The following is a 19,534-nucleotide window of genomic DNA, read 5'->3' on the forward strand; positions in this document are numbered from 1 at the left end:
GGTTGCCGGAGGTTGCAGGTAGTGGAAGCAGTTAGGGAGACTGACAAAAACCTCCGGGAACCGCACGGAAACCCTGGGTGGGGCGCAAAGTCTCCAGAGGTTTCCGTTCAGGTTTCCTAAGTGGGACTGGGGCATTACTTTCAAATATATGAATGATTTGCCACCATGGCATTAATGGCCTTTGTAACCAGTGTGTTATAGCAGACAAAGTGTGTAGGAAGGAACTCTAGATGCTGGTTTAAATCGAAGGTAGACACAAAAAGCTGGAGTAACTCAACGGGACAGACAGCATCTCTGGAGAAGATGAATAGGTGATGTTTTGGGTCAAGACCCTTCTTCAGACTGAGAGTCTGGGGAAAGGAAACAAGAGATATAGACAGTGATATAATAATAATAATAATAATGGATGGGATTTATATAGCGCCTTTCTAATACTCAAGGCGCTTTACATCGCATTATTCATTCACTCCTCAGTCATACTCGGTGGTGGTAAGCTACTTCTGTAGCCACAGCTGCCCTGGGGCAGACTGACGGAAGCGTGGCTGCCAATCTGCGCCTACGGCCCCTCCGACCACCAGCAATCACTCACACACATTCACACACATTCACACACAGGCAAAGGTGGGTGAAGTGTCTTGCCCAAGGACACAACGACAGTATGCACTCCAAGCGGGATTCGAACCGGCTACCTTCCGATCGCCAGCCGAACACTTAGCCCATTGTGCCATCTGTCGTCCCAATATAGAACAAGTGAATGAAAAATATGCAAGAAAATTAACAATGATAAAGGATCAGGCCATTGCGAGGTGTGGGCACGAGTTACAGACAATGAGACTCCACAAGACGACTTACAGACAAGGACCTTGTCTTCATCTCGAGTTCTGTAAATCCTATCCCGATCAGTAATGACATCTTTAGTTTATAGGGCAGGAAATGGTTAGTGCATCGTACATTTAATTTCATTTCTTCCCTGAGTGAAACCAAGCTGAAGAACCAATGACGTTAAAATTGAGAATGTCAGAATTGTGAAACTGAGGAAAATAAAATACTTGTATTCATATTGCATGATTTACATGCCAAACCACTTTAAAGCCAGCACTGGGGGTTTTGGTTAAACTGCGGTTGTTGCATTGTAGGTAATGCAGCTGCTTATTTCATGCAAAGCATGCATGCATAGCAGCAACAAATTAATATCGGCACAAGAGACTGAAGAGTCCCAACTCGCAAGGTCTTCAGTCCAATTCCTTCCACCAATGCTGCCTAACCTGCTGAGTTTCTGCAGCACTTTGATTCTTAACCAATTAATGTGTTTACCATTGTCCACGCTGTCTGAGGATAAATAATCTCCCCGCTCTCCTTCCAAAGCCTGACATCCAATTAGAGTTTGTTTGAACATCTCACCTGAAAGACAGCAGATCCAACAGCTCAGTGTCCCCCTCAATGTCGCACTAAGGTGTGGACCATGATTTTGGTTCTCACTCCCTGGAGTGGACTTCATTCCACAAAGTTCTGAGCCATAGGTAAGAGGTTGGTGACTGAGCCAATGCTGACACTTGGGGGGAAGGGAGGACAAGTTGGGCCGAAGGGCCTGTTTCCACACTATATCACTCTATGACTCTAAGGGAGGACAAGGAGTGCTGCAGCATTTAGATTCTATCAAAGACAAAACCTTATGATTATGTCTCGACCCTTAAAACAAAACCTTTTATCTCGACCTTAAACATCACCCATTCCTTTTCTCCAGGGATGCTGTCTGACCCGCTGAGTTACTCCAATGTTTTGTGTCTATCAGGAATAAACCAGCATCTGCAGTTCCTTCTTACTCATATTAATTTGTCTCATCTTCAGTGATTGCAGCAACTAACAACTTACAAGTCAGGAACCCCCTCAGCAGGTCATCATCATTTATGATTTACAACGTATATATTAATTTAATCATTGTATAACAACTTTCATATTGTATGCCACGTGTTATTTTAATCACATTGCTCAACTCATGGTGTTCTTGGGTAACTTTTATATTGTAAAAATTGTTGCCTACCTTGTTTCCAACCTTGTTGAACAAAACATCATCATTGTCTATTAAAACAAAAAAAGAAATACTGAACTGATGCCAAAAATTTGCAATAAAAACAAGAATGATTGGAAACCCTCGACAGGTCAGAGCGTAACTGTGGACAGAGGGTTGGTGTCTTTTAGCAGCGCCAGATTCAGGGACAGTTTCTACCCACTGTCACCAGGCAATTGAACCATCCTATCCACAACCAGTGAGTGGTTCTGAGCTACATCTATCTCAATGGAGACCGTCGGACTATTTTAATCGGACTTTATCTTGCACTATACATTATTCCCTTTACCCTTTATCTGTACACTATGGACGGCTCGATTGTAATCATGTCTTGCCTTTCCGTTGACTGCATAGAGGATTAATGCTTTTTGGTTCTTCATTAGGACACTGAAGATTTAAAGTCATTGATGAAGTGTCTTAGTTATGTATCATTAACCCTTACATTGTTGGATACACTCTTTGACCTGGTGACATTGTATTCAACCTTCTCTCTGTATCTGACAGATGAGGAGGAGATCACTTTCCCTCCCACCTATCGATATGAACGGAACACCCGTGACATTTACTCATGGCAGAAGCACAAAACCACTGGGGTGAGTGTGATGTACCTCCTTGCTTTCCTAAGCTTTGCCTTCGATTCTTATTTCTTGCCCAAGCCTGCAATTAGCAGGATGTCAGAGAGACTGAGATAGATGATGGATGAATGGAGTACCTGGATGGTGTTGGTAAAGGCTACACAAGTAAGAGATCTACATATTTAGAAATGAACAAGGGAGTTTGAGAAACAAATTCAGTTCTAAAGGCAAGAGGTTATCGCCATTACGGAAGTTTGATGTTAGCTGGACATTACTGGACATCAGCTGGACAGGACATGACATAAATATCTCTCCCTATAGGAGTTGTGCAAACAACAGAACAAGGTTGGAATTACAATAAGGGTCAAGGCACGTCTAGGAATTAGACTCACTTGCACACAATTTTTCTTCACTAGATGTGCATCAGAATAGTATCTTCTAGAAGAAGGATCTCGACCCGAAACGTCGTCTATTCCTTTTCTCCATAGATGCTGCCTCACCCGCTGAGTTTCTCCAGCATTTTTTGTCTACTTTCATATCTTCTAGACACCTCAGTACACAATTCACCTCATCCATTGACTCCATCTGCACCTCACGATGCCTCAGCAAGATAAGCAGTATAATCAAGGACAAGTGTCACCCCGGTCACTCCCTCTTCTCCCCTCTCCCATCAGGCAATGGGTATAGAAGTGTGAAAACGCACACCTCCAGTTTCTACCCAGCTGTCACAAGGCAACTGAACCATCCTACCACAACCAGAGAGTGGTCCTGAGCTGCCATCTACCTCATTGGAGACCCTCGGACTATTTTAATCGGACTTTACAGTACATCATCTTGTACTATACATTATTCCCTTTGCTTTGTATCTGTACACTATGGACCGCTTAATTGTAATCATGTATCGTTTTTTCCGATGACTGGATAGCACGCAACAAAAGCTTTTCACTGTACCTCAGTATACGTGACAATAAACTAAACTGAACTAGCATGGCTAACTGCTGATGCCACTAGTCATCCAGCATACATTCTGTCAACTTGCTATGATTAGGGAACATCTAGGCGAAGTGTATTATCTCCAATGTTCACTCACAAAGAGATCAGGAGCATATCGAGCAGGGTTTGGGAATGAGATGCATTTATAGTATACACTGTATAGTATACACTGCCACATGAATGTCTTGCACACAGCATCTGCCATCCTCAGTGTCAGCATTATGGATAATTAATCAAAATCGTTTGTGAGCTGCATATATCCATCATTGTCTCTTTGTTAGACTGCGCCTGCAGTGGCTTGGGGTCACTAGCAACGCCTGCCGTGGTTGGACTAAATCAGTACATTTGTTGGACACAGATTGATGCTCATATACACTGGGAATCTCTAAGACCTCCTCCCCAACATCCTTCTTCACCTCTAGGGCCGCCTTGCCAAACACTTTAATTCCCCTTCCCATTCCCACGCTTACCTTTCTGTCCTAGGCCTCCTCCATTGCCAGAGTGAGGCCAAATGCAAATTAGAGGAACAGCACCTCATATTTCGCTTGGGCAGCTTACAACCCAGTGGTATGAATATTGATTTCTCTAATTTCAAGTAACCCTTGCATCCCCTCTCTCTTCATCCCTCCCCATCCGTCATGCTAGCTTCAAAGTAATCTTAGAAACGGAAACATAGAAAATAGGTGTAGGAGGAGACCATTCGGCCCTTTTCGAGCCAGCACCGCCATTCATTGCGATCATGGCTGATCATCCCCAATCAATAACCCGTGCCTGCCTTCTCCCCATCTTGTTGTGTCTCGTTGTCTGTAACTCATTTTCATCGAGCCCACAGCTAACAATGGCCTGTATCATGGTAACTTGTTTGCATATCTTTCATTCATTTGTTCTCTATATCTCTATCTCTAGAGATATATATCTTTTGTTTCCCTTTCCCCTGACTCTCAGTCTGAAGAAAGGACTCGACCCGAAACGTCACCTATTCCTTTTCTCCACAGATGCTGTCTGACTCGCTAAGTTTCTCCAGCTTTTTGTGTCTATGAAGCCTTTGCTGTTGATGTACAATTGCTGCCTTGAGATAGAAACATAGAAACATAGAAATTAGGTGCAGGAGTAGGCCCTTCGAGCCTGCACCGCCATTCAATATGATCATGGCTGATCATCCAACTCAGTATCCCGTACCTGCCTTCTCTCCATACCCTCTGATCCCCTTAGCCACAAGGGCCACATCTAACTCCCTCTTAAATATAGCCAATGAACTGGCCTCGACTACCCTCTGTGGCAGAGAGTTCCAGAGATTCACCACTCTCTGTGTGAAAAAAGTTCTTCTCATCTCGGTTTTAAAGGATTTCCCCCTTATCCTTAAGCTGTGACCCCTTGTCCTGGAAGATGTTTTCTCTAAATGTTATTCAGCATCAAGTGCAACCATGGTTTCACACCCCATCAGATTTTACTTTCCATTTGAAGTCAGTATTATTTTAGAATTAACAGGAGATCAGATAATAGGAACATTCAGGTCAGACAGTGTCCATGGGGAGAGAAACAGTCAACGTTTTAAGTTAATGATTAATGCGGAGTACTGAAAGAGAGATGGAGAAAGTTTAGATGCATTGGTTTAAAGTGTCCAAACCTCTGCAATTCTGGAATTAGAACCTTTGACTAGAAATTGTAAATTCCCCTTCATTATTCACATGGGAAAAGAAGGAAAACCATAACCAAACACCCATCATATTGTTGCTCTTTGTCTATGTTATAGATAAGGATAAATGTTCCATCTTGGTGTGATAGAGTCTTGTGGAAATCCTATCCAGAGACGTATAATCAGTGTACGTCATATGGTGAGTACAATCTTTCCATATTGGCAATACTGTTTCCTCAACAACTAAAAGCAAAGGGGTAAACGGCAAGTGAAGTGCTGTAATGCCACAGTTATTCCTTCACCAGTATATAAAGACATTTTCCACAAAGTTTGGGAAGCTGAACTCAATCAGCCTTTCCAATGCAAGCAGTTATGCTTCTTATATTCTTAAGAGGCCCATGTCAAAAGGCAATGAGGACATATATTGCAAATGCCATCATATCTAAGAATTATAATGAATAGAGCTTGCAGCTTAACACAACAGCTGTTTAACACTAGTACTGAAAGCAATAAAAGAAATTGTGAACCACGTAATTATCTGTGGTTAGTCAGGAGGTTAATGGAGATTTTTTTTATCCTTGCACCTGTTTTCTCAATTTCCAGTAATATACCAATTAAATATTAGTTTCTGTTCTGGATTGATGAGCAGGTTAGGTGTGGGTTCTGTTTCCTCCTGCAATCTGGAGACGAACCTTTTGTTTTTATTCACTTGCTTTTGCTTTCTGCAGGCTGCACAGATGACATCATGACCAGTGACCATTCACCTGTTTTTTCAACTTTCGAAATTGGAGTCACTTCCCAGTTTGTGTCAAAAAAAGGTATTGGAATAAAGTTATGCCCAGAGGGTGCGGGTTCAAGATGGGAGGGGAGAGATTTAAATGGGTCTGAGGATTAGTATTGTCACACAGACGGCAGTACATGTATGGAATGTGCTGTCGGAGGAAATGGTAGAGCCAGGTAAAGCCATATCATTTAATTTTAAAATATGTTTGGCGCATTGAACAGATCAGGGATTTTGGGAATGCTGCAATGGGTAAATATCAAATTGCTTTCACCAGCTGGGCTGCCATTAAGGCAATAGAAAAATACTGCATATAATGGGGTAAATAAGGGAGATGGATGCACTATTATTAAATCAAAAGAGGCATTTTTATACTTGGTTTAGTTTAGTTTAGTTTAGAGACATGGCATGGAAATAGAACCTTTGGCCCATTGAGTCCAAGCTGACATTCCATTAATCGTTCACATCAGTTTTATTTCATCCCACTTTCTCATCCACTCCCTGCATACTATGGGCAATTTACCTACAAACCCACACATCTTTGGGTTGTGGGAAACTAGAGCACTAAGAGGAAACCTATGCAGTTACAGGGAGAACAAGCAAACTCCACACAGAGAGCACCTGAGGTCAGGATCGAACCCGGGTCTCTGGTGCTGTAAGGCAGCAGCCCTACAGTTATGCCACTGTGCCGCCCTTTAGTCAGTTTGGTCAGAGAGTCATGAAGCAGGGAAACAGGCCTTCCGGCCTACTGAGTCTGTGTCATCCATCAAGTGTCCATTTACCCTAATACTGTACTAGTTCCCATTTCATTCTCCCCACACTCTCATCGACTACTCCAGTTTCGACTGTTCATCAGTACACTGTGGAAATTAAACAGTGGCCAATTAGCCGATCAAACCACGTGTCTTTGGCATGCGGGAAGAAACACGATCAGTTGGTGGAATCCAAGCCCTAGTCAAAGGGAGAATGTGCACACTTCACACACACACAGCAACCTATCAGCAATGATCCCAGAATACAGAGGTTGTAAAGCAGCATCTCCATTTGATGTATCACCACATCAGCCTTAATGTATAATAATATGGTTGATCAAAGATGCAACATTAAAATGGGTTATTCTTTTGATTCAGATGTTTTTAAGTCCAATGAATGATGTTAATTCCTGTTATTCCCAGGCCCTGGTAACAATTCTGGACAAGCCTGTATTGAGTTTGAAATTATTGAGGTCATCCTGAAGACAACTTGCAAAACAAAGTTTTTCATTGAATTCCATTCAAGTTGTTTAGAAGGTACAGGAATAATTAATAGTTATATTTCAGCCATGTTAATGTCAGCATCATAGGTTTAAGAATGACGGGTGGAAGAGGAAGTGAGTCTATGGGCTGGAGGGGTTTGCGAGGGGGGGGGGGAGGAGGGATGTGGGGGTGTAGGGGGATTGTGGTGTGGGCAGGGTATGGGTGGAAGGGAAGATGTGGGAGGGGGAGGAGGTGGTTTGGGGGAGGGGTGTGTGTAGGTCGGGGAGTGTTGAGGGGAGGGGGTTTGTGTGGGCGGGGGGGTTGTGGGCGGGGGGGTTGTGGAGGAGGGGTTCGTGGGCGGGGGGGTTGTGGAGGAGGGGTTTGTGGGTGGGGGAGAGGTGTGTGGGGGAGGGGGGGTTTAGTGGAGGGGAGGAGAGTTTTGTGGGGGGTGGGGGGGAGGGGTGTGTGGGCGGGGGGGTTGGAGTTGTGGGTGGGGGCATTGTGGGGGTGTGTGGTCGGGGGGGTTATAGGGGAGAGGGAGTGTGTGGGAGGGGGTATTTATGGGCAGAGGGGTTGTGAGGGGTGAGGGGTGTGTGGGGGTGTATGTGTGGGCAAGGGGGGGGGGTGTTTGGGGGAGAGGGGTGTGTGTGGGCAGGGTGAGGGTTCTGAGGGGTGTGTGGAAGGGGTGGATGGGAGGGAGGGATGTGTGGGGGGAGTTGGGGTGTGGGGGGTAGGGGTATGGGGGCAGGTGGGGAGAGAGCTCGTAGAAAAGACGGGGAAGAGCCATGGGGGAGAGTGCGGTATTACAGGGAGGGGGCAGGAGCCAGCGAGGGGGACCAGAGGGGAAGGGGCTGGGGGTGCGATGGATGCTGGTCGCTTCGCTGGTCGTTCTCCTCCGCCGGGAGTCTCCGCTTTCCATTTGGCGAGATCAGCGCCATCTCTGACTCCACGTTGGCTGGGCTGGGCCGGGCCGGGCCGGGCCGGGTCTGGCCATCCAGAGCCTCCGCAGCTGCAGTAAAGACGCAGAGAGGGGAGAGAGCTTGGGGTGTGTGTGGGCAGGGGGAAGGTTGTGAGGGGTGTGTGGAAGGGAGGGGTGTGTGGGCAGAGTGAAGAGAGCTCGGAGAAAAGACGGGGGAAGAGCCACGAGAGAGTATTACTGGGGAGGGGGGTAGGGGCCAGCAAGGGGGACCAGTGGGGAAGGGGTTGGGGGTGCGATGGGGACTCACAGCGGGCACTGGTCGCTGCACTGGCCGCTTCGCTGGTCGTTCTCCTTGGCACAGCTAGCGGACTCAATCAGCACGGCTTGCGGACTCAGCCCCGCCTCCAGGGTTTTTATTCTCCTCGCCCCACCCGGTGATTAATAGCGGTGCCGGAAGGGCGTTAACTTCATGGTGACTGACAGGCGAGAAGACCAATCTCCTGATCTCACGATTTTTAAAACGTTCATAACTTTTGTAATATTCCACTGTAATATTTTTTCAAACGTCTCCTAAACTCTTCTAAACTTGCCAATTAGGTCGCCGCAGTGGGACAGCCCCCCTTAAGGTGGTGTCACCCAATCAAGATGAGAATAGCCATATTTTACATTTGTTTTCACAACTATAACTTGGCTAGTGTTCTTTGTGAAATTTCCGGCAACATCACTCAGCAACACTACTGTCATCTATCTCCACCCGAGATGAATTCCACAACTTAGACCTTTACACACTCCGCACGTCCATGTGCAGTCATTGGGAATACTTTTGCAGGTGCATCTTCTGGTATGTATCAAACTGATTCTATAATATGAGCAGGTGCAAACCATGTGTCTTCTCAAGCCTGTTGAATTAATAAATGAGATAGGACACAATGTGCTGGAGTAACTCAGTAGGTCAGGCATGATCTCTGAAGACATGGATAGGTGATGTTTTGGGTCATCACCCATCCATGTTGCCCAGAGATGCTGTCTGGCCCGCTGAATAATTTCACCACTTTGTGACCTTTTGTGTATTAACTAACATCTGCAGTTCTTTGTTTCTACATTAAATGAGAACTTCCAGTCCACACTTTATTTACATGAACCTTACTTTGTACCAAACATGATGCCAGGTTAAACTGCTCATCTGCCTGTACATGATCTATATCCTTCCATTCCTTGCACTTCCACGTGCCTCTTTGGTATCTGCCTCCCCCAATACCTCTGGCAATATATCCCTCACGACCAATCTCTGAGTAAAAGATTTGCCTTGCACATCTCCACTAAACTATCCACCTCTGAAGAAGATTATCGACCCGAAACGTCACCCATTCCTTCTCTCCGGCGATGCTGTCTGTCCCACTGAGTTACTCCAGCACTTTGCATCTATCTTCACTTTAAACCTGCATCTGCAGTTCTTTCCTACACCCCTCTCACCTTATATCCATGCCCTCTACTATTGGTCACTTACACCCTGAGAAAAAGGTTCTGACTGTCTACCCTATCTATCCATGTCATCATTTTATTTACTTCCATCAAATCTTCCCTCAACCTCAACCTCGGATCTTATAAAAACATAAAATTATAAAAGGACTGGACAAGCTAGATGCAGGAAAAATGTTCCCAATGTTGGGCGAGTCCAGAACCAGGGGCCACAGTCTTAGAATAAAGGGGAGGCCATTTAAGACTGAGGTGAGAAAAAACTTTGTCACCTAGAGAGTTGTGAATTTGTGGAATTACCTGCCACAGAGGGCAGTGGAGGCCAAATCACTGGATGGATTTAAGAGAGAGTTAGATATAGCGCTAGGGGCTAGTGGAATCAAGGAATATGGGGAGAAGGCAGGCACGGGTTATTGATTGGGGATGATCAGCCATGATCACAATGAATGGCGGTGCTGGCTCGAAGGGCCGAATGGCCTCCTCCTGCACCTATTTTCGATGTTTCAGAGAAAATGTCTTTTCAAATGCAACTTTGGCTCTAAAATGCAATTATAGTATGAAGTAATTGTCCCTAGTGTCTGAAGTATTAAATGTTTGGTTCAACAGGAAAAAACATCCCTATACTGTAAATCTATCTATCTTCTATCTTCTATCTATATCTATCTCTACTATTACTAAAACTCTCATCTTGCCCTTTTTTTTTTTAATTTGTGCAAAAACGGTACCTTATATCGCTAGGATTTTTTGCCGCCTTACTCACCGTTCTCCTCTGCTCCAAGCGCACCAAGTTTTGTTCCGATTGGTGAAATATCAGAAAAGTTATGAAGGTTTAAAAAATCATGAGATCAGCAGATTGGTCTTCTCGGCTGTCAGTCACCATGAAGGTAATGCCCCTTCCGGCACCCACAGAGAATAAAAACCCCGGAGGTGGGGCTGAGTCCATGGGCAGCGTGCGGGCAGAGAGCAGCGTGCGGGCTGCTTCTACGGTGATCAGCAAGATGAATCGGGAGCTGTTAAGTTGAACCGGAAGCCTCTGAGTGAAGTCGGAGTGTGACCGGGAGCTGCTACGTGAGGCCGAAAGCTGAAGGTGCGGGTTGAGCAGTGTGAGCTGCGACCACACCCCCTTCCACCTCCCCCCCCCCCCCCCCCCCCCCCCCCCCCCCCCCCCCCCCCCACACCCCTGTGACTGGGACCCAATGGGTCCCACTTAGTCTAGTGTTTTAATAATATAAGGTGATCTAAAATGCATTCTCCCATCACAGAATTTAAGAAAAGTTTGGATAATGGTACACAGCTCTGCATTCAACATGGATTCTTGAGAATTGAATGGTCTGCACATCAGTTGCCAATGGTAGGTTAAGGCCCTTCCTAGTGAAACATAATAATACAATTCGAGAAAGAGGATGCTCAACAGGGTTTTCAATATTATAATTAGATTTGATAGATGTGAAATTCTACTTGATTATTTGACTAATATTTCTTTACTGATGACAGCACAGTAAATGCATCAAACCCATCTGATCAAAATATTAAGACAGATTACTGTATCAACTTTATTCAGCATTTTTCAGTGCCCTCGATGATACTTAGGGAAAGCTTTATTCTCGACAATGAGTAGAGTAAATCTTCCTGTGCTCTACTTAAATCCAGATGGGATTGAATGGCCACTGTTGTAGACAGAGTGGAAACATGTGCTGGGAAATTACCTTGCACCAAATCGTAAGCTACTTGGCCCCCAGATTCAAGCTCTGATTCAGGGCTCACTACCAGCTCTGTATCAGAGGCACCACGTACTGTAATTTCCTTTATAATTATAGTGAGAAACAAAATAAAGAGCATAGAACATAGGGCGGCATGGTGGCGCAGCGGTAGAGCTGCTGCCTTACAGCACTTGCAGCACCGGAGACCCGGGTTCGATCCCGACTACAGGTGCTGTCTGTATGGAGTTTGCACGTGACCTGCGTGGGTTTTCTCCGAGATCTTTGGTTTCATCCCACACTCTAAAGACGCACAGGTTTGTGGTTAATTGGCTTGCTATACAGGTAGATAGTACCTAGTGTGTGTAGGATAGTGTTAGTGTGCGGGGATCGCTGGTCGGCGTGGACTCGATGGGCCGAAGGGCCTGCTTCTGTGCTGTATCTCTAAACTAAAACTATATTAAACTAAATAGGACAGTACAGCACAGGAACTGGCATTTTGGCCCATTAGATCCACGCTGTCAGGCTAACCTAATCTCCACTGTCTGTGCATGAACCATTTCCCTCCATTCCTGCATATCCACGTGCCTATGTAAAAACCTCTTAAAGGCCACTATCAATCTGCCTCCAACACCACCCCTGGCATTGCGATCCTGGCACCCACCAATCTCTGTGTAAAAAAACATATCCTGCACATCTCCTTTAAATGCTGCCCTTCTCAATTCAAACCTATGATCTCTGGTATTCACTGGATTCTGCAGTTTCTTAAGATCAACAGAATATAAGAATTAGGAGCCGGTGTAGTCCATCAGCGCTTCCAGCCTACTTTGCCATTCATCAAGATTATCTGATCTATTATCTCAGCTCTATTTTCCTGGATCAGCCCTAAATCCTTTGATTCCCTGAATACCGGGAAATCTCTTTTGAATAAACCCAATGACTGTGTCTCCCCTGTCCATGAGGTTCACTATCCTCTTAATGAAGAAATGTTTCCTCCTCTTTATTTTACTAATATTGTTGTTGCTTTTAATAGTTGTCTCCAATTCTGTCTGAGATTGAGTATCTACAAGATCAGCATCTGCTATTGACCATAAAATCCACAGATGGATATGAATCCTATGGTAAGTTGGAGCTGCTGTAGCTTTTATTGCAAGGTTTTGTGTTTATGGGAACAAGACTTTGAGATGACGAGGTGGATGTTCCTCCTCAGTGTACAAGATGGTAAAGCCATCGTCTTGGAATTTGCCTTCAAAATGTGTTTCAGCAGCAAGTACAGTCACTACCATTCTGCAAAAATTCCTGCTGGTGACCAGGGATGAATTGGGATATGAGCATGTTAGTGAACTATAAAGGGACATATGTTATGACCAATATCTGACAGCTTGCCTGAAATTAGACATTGTACTGACTTGTTTGAGCAGCTTTGTCATTCTCCCCCTTGAGGTACCCTGCCATCCACCCATTGTAAATGATTACATTTTGGACTACAGAAGCCAGGAATGAAACGTAACAAGGGGTCATTTTTTACTCTGGCTCTCACTATAGGTGATACCCAGAATGGAGTAAAGGTCCCAAAGTGCCCCATTAGAATCCATTGCCAAGGGGTTTGGAGGCTTTCAGCAGACTGCCAGCTGCCTGGAATCGGATGGTCCCAAAAATAACCACAAGTGGGCTGTTGACAAGGAATTGCAGTTGCTGCGATTGTGAGCTAAACACAGTGCTGGTGTTAAAGTGGATCACGCAGCCTCTCTGGAGGGAATGGATGGGTGAAATGTTGGGTCGAGATCCTTCTTCAGGCTGACTGTGGTATGGAGGAGAAAACTGGAAAAGAGAGTTGGAAGCAGTAAAAGGCCAGGCAAGGTGGATAAAGGTGAGGGAATTGATTGGGAAATGGATGCAGTAAGTAATGTACGCTAAGGTAATAAGGAGACAAAAAAGTGTCAGATCAAGAGAGAAGATGAATGAAATGTAAAGTCAGAGGAGGGATAAGAGTGGAAGAGAAGTAGGTATCAAAAGAAGGAAGAAGCTGAAATGGTTTCAAGGAGTGTCAGAGAGAAGATGAGTGAGGGAGGGATACGGGTGAAAGGAAATGGGAGGGAATGGAGCGAGATGGTGGGAGAAATGTGTGTGCATTGGGATGGGGTGGCACAGGAAATATAAAGGGGAGGGGACTTATAACACCATAAAACATAGGAGCAGAATTAGGCCATTGACTTGGCCTCCACCACCATCTGTGGCAATGAATTTCACAGATTCACCACCCTCTGGGTAAACAAATTCCTCCTCCATTCTAAAGGTACACCCTTTTATTCTGATGCTGTGCCCTCTGGTCCTAGACTCTCCCACTAGTGGAAACATCCTCTCCACATTCATTCTATCTCGGCCTTTCATTATTCGGTGGGTAGCCATCATCCAATCATTGTTTTCTTCTGCTGGGTTGACGGGAGGGTGGCCGTTACCATTAAATTAACTTCAAAAGTAAACTCTGCACTGTTGTCCACCCACACAACATCTCCCATTCCTACCTCCCACCACCCACTGGAAACAAGGCCTGAGACCAGAGGGGATGATTTACAAAAGGACACAAGGTACTGGAGTAACTCAGTGGCTCAGGCAGCCTCTCTGAAAATCATGGATAGGTGACGTTTCAGGTCAAGTCCGGTCTTTAGACTGATTGTTTGGGGGGAGAAGCAAGTTGGAGGAGGGGAGAGGCAGGACACAGCATGGTAGGTAATAGATGGACCCAGGCAAGAAGGGTTTTCTTATTTTGGCAATGGATAACCTCCCTTCAGAGACCTGACATGTAACTCAGACTACACTAGCTTAAGCCAGGTTAATGATATATACCCACTACCAAGCACCCATCTAAGTTGATCATTATCTCTCACTCCATTGAACATAAAATAAACACCCCAAAAGTATTTCAATCTATATGCTCCAAAGAATGTAAAGGTAACCATTCATTGCAGAAATTCTAGAATAATACCAGAAATTCTAATATAATATAAGAGAAGATTGTTGAGGGTTTGGACACACTAGAGGCAGGAAACATGTTCCCGGTGTTGGGAGAGTCCAGACCCAAATGGCCTGCTCCTGTACCTATTGTCTATTGTCTATTGTCTAATACCATTAAGTACATGTGAATCTTTCAGTCAACATTTCCACTTGAATCAACCTTGCCTCTTGATCTGTTGCAGGAGAGTGCTGTATTGCACTGAAGTCTTTGATAGGAAGCACGCCACAGATGTTTGAGACGGGACTATCTCACCTGGGAGATGAGTCAGGATCTATCCGGGTGACGATGAGGGTTGTTGTTCCCGCGGAGCGTAAACGGACTCGGGAGCGTCTCTATGGTGCGTTCTCTAGGGTGGGAGAGGGAGAGCATTCTTAACGCTTCACATTGATGCTGGAGTTCATGGGTTTCTCAGCATTGCAGTGGAACAGCAGCCGTCACGAGAAAAACACTGCAGATGCTAGATTTCTGAGATAAAGATGCAAAAGCTACAATCGTCCAGCTGGTCAGGCAGCACCATTGGAGACCTTTAAAATCCATTTATATTCAAATCATCAGAACTAGGAAAAGTTGGAAAGAGACATGTTTCAAGTTGCAGTGAAAGGGGAGAGGTGAAGAGAAGAAAGGAAATATCAGTGAGCGGGTGAGACCAAGAGAGAGATGAATGTTAGGTACACAAAAATGCTGGAGAAACTCAGCGGGTGCAGCAGCATCTATGGAGCGAAGGAAATAGGCAAAGTTTCGGGCCAAAACCCTTCTTCAGGCCTCCTCCGGCAATGTTGATGTCGGTTGAGAGAAGGTGGTGAAGGTTTGTTAAATTGCAGGTAATTGGACTGGAGTAGGTGTGAATGGAGGGAGAAGAATAAGAGCAGAGAAAAGGGAAATAATTGCCAAAAATGTGAGTTATGCATCACACTACTTGCTGGTTATCTGAAACAAAGAAAATGCTGGAACCACCCAGCAGGTCAGCATGCGTCTGTGGAGGGAGTAAAACTGAGTTCACCTTATACATTCATTTCTGCCAAAGGATCTCCAAACTGAAATAATAATCCTGTTTCTCTTTACATTGATTCTGCCTGACTTGCTGAGCGCCTCCAGTATTGTCTGGGGATTTTCTGATTTTCAACATCTGGATTTAACAAAAAAAAACTTCACATTGCAGTTTGCTGTCTTTCTGCCAGAACTACCCTCTTCTGACACAAACTGGAAAGGCTGGTCAACCTGAAATCATCCAAATTATTACTGAGTCCCAAGAGTCAGGCAGAAGATGCAGTGATGTTCCTTGAGCTCAGTGCTGGGTTTAGAGTCATGGAGTCATACAGCATGGAAACAGGCCCTTCAGCCCAACTGGCCCACACCTGCCAACATGTCCCATCTACACTAGTCCCACCTGCCTGCGTTTGGCCCATATCCCACTAAACCTGTCCTATTCGTGTGCCTGTATTAATTTTTCATAGACGTTGTGATAGTTCCTGCCTCAACTACCTCTTCCTCCGGCAGCTCCTTCCATATGCCCACCACCCTTTGTGCACAAAAATCCCTCAGGTTCCTAATACTGTCCTCCTCACCTTGAACGTATGAACTCTGGTTCTCGATTGCCAGACTCTGGGCAAGGGGCTCTGTGTGTTTACCCGATCTATTCCTCTCATGATTTTGTACACAGCTTTATAATAAATTGCAAGACCAAATATAGAGAGGTCCGAGTGGGAGGGGATTAGAGAATTAGAAGGTCAACCCTGATCTCAACGTATCATGGATAAGTCCCTTGTCCTATCATTCCCATCCAACACTTTTTCTCAATCTCAAAACTGCTCTGTTCTTCTCTTTTCTCCAGATCCATCAAAGTATCTTCATCCTGAAACATTGACGTTCTTCCCTGATGTGCTGAGTGCTTCCACCACTTTCTATGCTGATTTCAAATTTCCAGTTTGTTCAATTTCCATCGATGAATAAATGGAAGTGTTTTGAAGTAGTCCCACAAGGAGGGCAAAGAGTGGAATTAATGGGGGCTGTTTCTGGTTGGCTAGTGATGTTCTGCAGGGGTTGTTGTTGTTGTTGATGATGGAACTGATGGCTTTATGGCCACATTTGTGGATGATACAAAACTAGGTAGAGGGGCAGGTAGTGTTGAGGAACATTCTTAGTCTGCAAAAGGAAATTGGATATTGGGTATTTTTAAAGCAGAGATTGGTAAGTTCTTGATTAATAAGGGCAACGAACATCACAGAGGGAAGGCAGGAGAATGGAATTGAGAAGGAAAAATAGATCAACCATGATCGAACAGCTGAGCAGGCTTGATGGGTTGAATGGCCTAATTCTGCTCCTATGTCTCATGGTCTCATGGTCTAATTTATGTTTGGTTTTCCAATGAGAGTACACTGTGTACACCAAATGCAGAACACTCAATTGAATAACGAGTCAGTGAATGACTGATTCTGCTGTAAGGCAGATTCTGCTGTAAAGACATTCTTGCTTGCCATAGAGGGAGTACAGAGAGGTTCACCAGATTCCTGGGATGGTAGGACTTTCATATGAAGAAAAACTGGATAGACTCGGCTTGTACTCGCTAGAATTTAGAAGATTGAGGAGGGATCTTATAGAAACTTACAAAATTCTTAAGCGGTTGGACAGGCTAGATGCAGGAAGATTGTTCCCGATGTTGGGGAAGTTCAGAACAAGGGGTCACAGTTTAAGGATAAGGGGGAAGTCTTTTAGGACCGAGATGAGGAAAAAAAAATTCACACAGAGTGTTGTGAGACTGTGGAAATCTGTAGTTGAGGCCAGTTCATTGGCTATATTTAAGAGGGAGTTAGATGTGGCCCTTGTGGCTAAAGGAATCAGGGGGTTTGGAGAGAAGGCAGATATAGGATACTGAGTTGGATGATCAGCCATGGTCATATTGAATGGCGGTGCAGGCTCGAAGGGCCGAATGGCCTACTCCTGCACCCATTTTCTATGTTTCTATGTCTATGTTTCTAAGGCATATTGTAGTTCCTCGATTGTTGAGAAGGGTGGGGATATAGACCATGTGTGGAACTCCTGTGGTTACAGGGTTGATGCAATGAGAAGGGGAATGCGTGATGCTGGAAATGGTTGAGTATGCCACAGAGGGAATGTTGAAAGAGATGGGAGGAGAAGGGAGAGTGTATCTATTGTTGGATTCCCGTTGAAGGTGGCAGGAATTACAAAATCTTTAATGTGGTGGCTGGTGAGGTGATCTTTGAGGGCAAGGAAACTGTATTTCCTTGCTCTACCTGGGAGCACATGGGGTGAGAGCAGGTGAACGAAATGGAACAGAACCAGCCAGGAGCCCTGTCAATTATGATAAAGGGCAAGCCATGGTTAAGGAAGACATCTCAGAAGTAATGAAGTGTGGAAAATGTCATCACCAGCACAGATACATTGGAGCTGGAGAAGCTGGGAGAATGGAATAAAGCCCTTGCAGGGAGTGATAGGAGGGGCAACAGTTAGGTTGTGAAATCTTGGGCTGAAAATGGTCCCGGAATGTCCCTTATTCCTTTTCTCCAGAGATGCTGCCTGGTCCACTGAGTTACTCCAGCACTTTGTGTCTATATTCGGTGTAAACCAGCATCTGCAGTTCCATCTTACACATAGTCATCTTATTATTCCTTCCCCAACAAGCCATCTTCATTCCCCTTTGAGTCCGTTTTGTTTCTCCAAAACTTTATAGAACAGGAATGAAATGTTAAAATTGATTCCATTATTGGCACAGACCAATGAGAGGCTGTGTTCATTTCACAACCCACTGATGTTTCTTTTTCTTGCAGAGTGGATCAGTTCCGAAAGGGATGGGAGCAAAACTTCAAAAGATGCCGCTCAAGTGTCTAAAACGATGCAGGAATTCACTGGGTAAGCAGTAGGTTCCGCGGAATACTTTGGGGAAATTTAGGAAGCTATTAGGAAGCTTTCCTTAAAATGCACCTGAATCTGAAGGTATTTTCCCAACATTTTTCCCTTCTACTTGTATGAAGATTGACACTAGTTAATACCTCACCAACGCTGATTCCTACAGAACTTTGCTCCAAAAGGTCCTTCCCCATGCATGATGTCAGGCAGCAAATGCTGATATACTACTCCACAAATTAAGGTTTTATGGTTCAGTCTGAAGAACTATATATCAAAAAACATCACCTATCTACGTAGTCTAGAGATGCTGCCTGAGCCATTGAGTAACGCCAACACTTTAAAAAAAAAGATATTATGGTTTAAGGCATTGTGGTTTTAAGGTATTATGGTGTTTAGGGTATTATCATTCATAGCTTGAAAACATTGTGTATGCCTGCAGCCGATTTGGACAATTATATCTGCGCTGGCTCTTTTAAAATGCACTCAAGTCTACTTTTAAATCATTTTTAAATCATCTTCCAGCAATTTTTCATGTCCAACTTTTTTAGAACAATCTGGCTGGGAAAGCATTACATCACTCTAAATGTTCTTTTGTCAATGTCACTGCATTACTTGCCCTTATCACAGCAAATCATATTTCCTTCCAACTAGAAACTCTTTAAGGTCACCTCTCCATTCCAAGGACTGCTTTTCCAGCTTTTCAACGTGCTCATAAACAAAGCTCTTATCTCTGGCAACATTCTGCCAAATGCTTGATGGTCCTCCTTCCAAAGCCTTTATATCTTACCTAAGGTGTTAAGCATTGATCCCAATACTCCAGGTGAGGATCAACAAGCTATTTGTAAAGGACACAAAAATGCTGGAGAAACTCAGCGGGTGCAGCAGCATCTATGGAGCGAAGGGAATAGGCAACGTTTCGGGCCGAAACCCTTCTTCAGATGAAACGTTGCCTATTTCCTTTGCTCCATAGATGCTGCTGCACCCACTGAGTTTCTCCAGCATTTTTGTGTATCTTCGATATTCCAGCATCTACAGTTCCTTCTTAAACACAAGCTATTTGTAAAGCCTGACATGACCCCTTTTTACTTGCTGATGAACTGTGTAAATACATTTTTATTGCTTTATCAAATGTCAAGATCCAACTGCAACAAGGGGAGCATAGGTAGTCTATAGGTGAAGGGATGAGAATATGACTGTCTTGAGCTTTCAATATCCAACACTACTTGTTCACATTTGATCTCACTTTCAAGTGTTTTTTCTTTCACTTCATCTGC

The 19,534-nt window shown here is 44.6% G+C and overlaps 1 protein-coding gene across 1 annotated transcript in view; it reads left to right on the forward strand.

Annotated features, from left to right (window-relative positions):
- Positions 1–19,534, forward strand: part of LOC116979417 (phosphatidylinositol 3,4,5-trisphosphate 5-phosphatase 2-like) — a 139,673-nt gene that overhangs the window by 100,123 nt on the left and 20,016 nt on the right. Inside the window, exons 18-25 of the mRNA XM_033030980.1 lie at positions 2,573–2,661; positions 5,390–5,471; positions 6,001–6,090; positions 7,229–7,342; positions 10,946–11,034; positions 12,414–12,501; positions 14,578–14,733; positions 18,182–18,263. Of these exons, the coding sequence (XP_032886871.1) occupies positions 2,573–2,661; positions 5,390–5,471; positions 6,001–6,090; positions 7,229–7,342; positions 10,946–11,034; positions 12,414–12,501; positions 14,578–14,733; positions 18,182–18,263 (790 nt within the window). The remainder of the gene's footprint in view (positions 1–2,572; positions 2,662–5,389; positions 5,472–6,000; positions 6,091–7,228; positions 7,343–10,945; positions 11,035–12,413; positions 12,502–14,577; positions 14,734–18,181; positions 18,264–19,534) is intronic.

This window comes from Amblyraja radiata, chromosome 12 (assembly GCF_010909765.2).
Source record: "Amblyraja radiata isolate CabotCenter1 chromosome 12, sAmbRad1.1.pri, whole genome shotgun sequence".
In the NCBI taxonomy this organism is placed as follows: Eukaryota; Metazoa; Chordata; class Chondrichthyes; order Rajiformes; family Rajidae; genus Amblyraja; species Amblyraja radiata.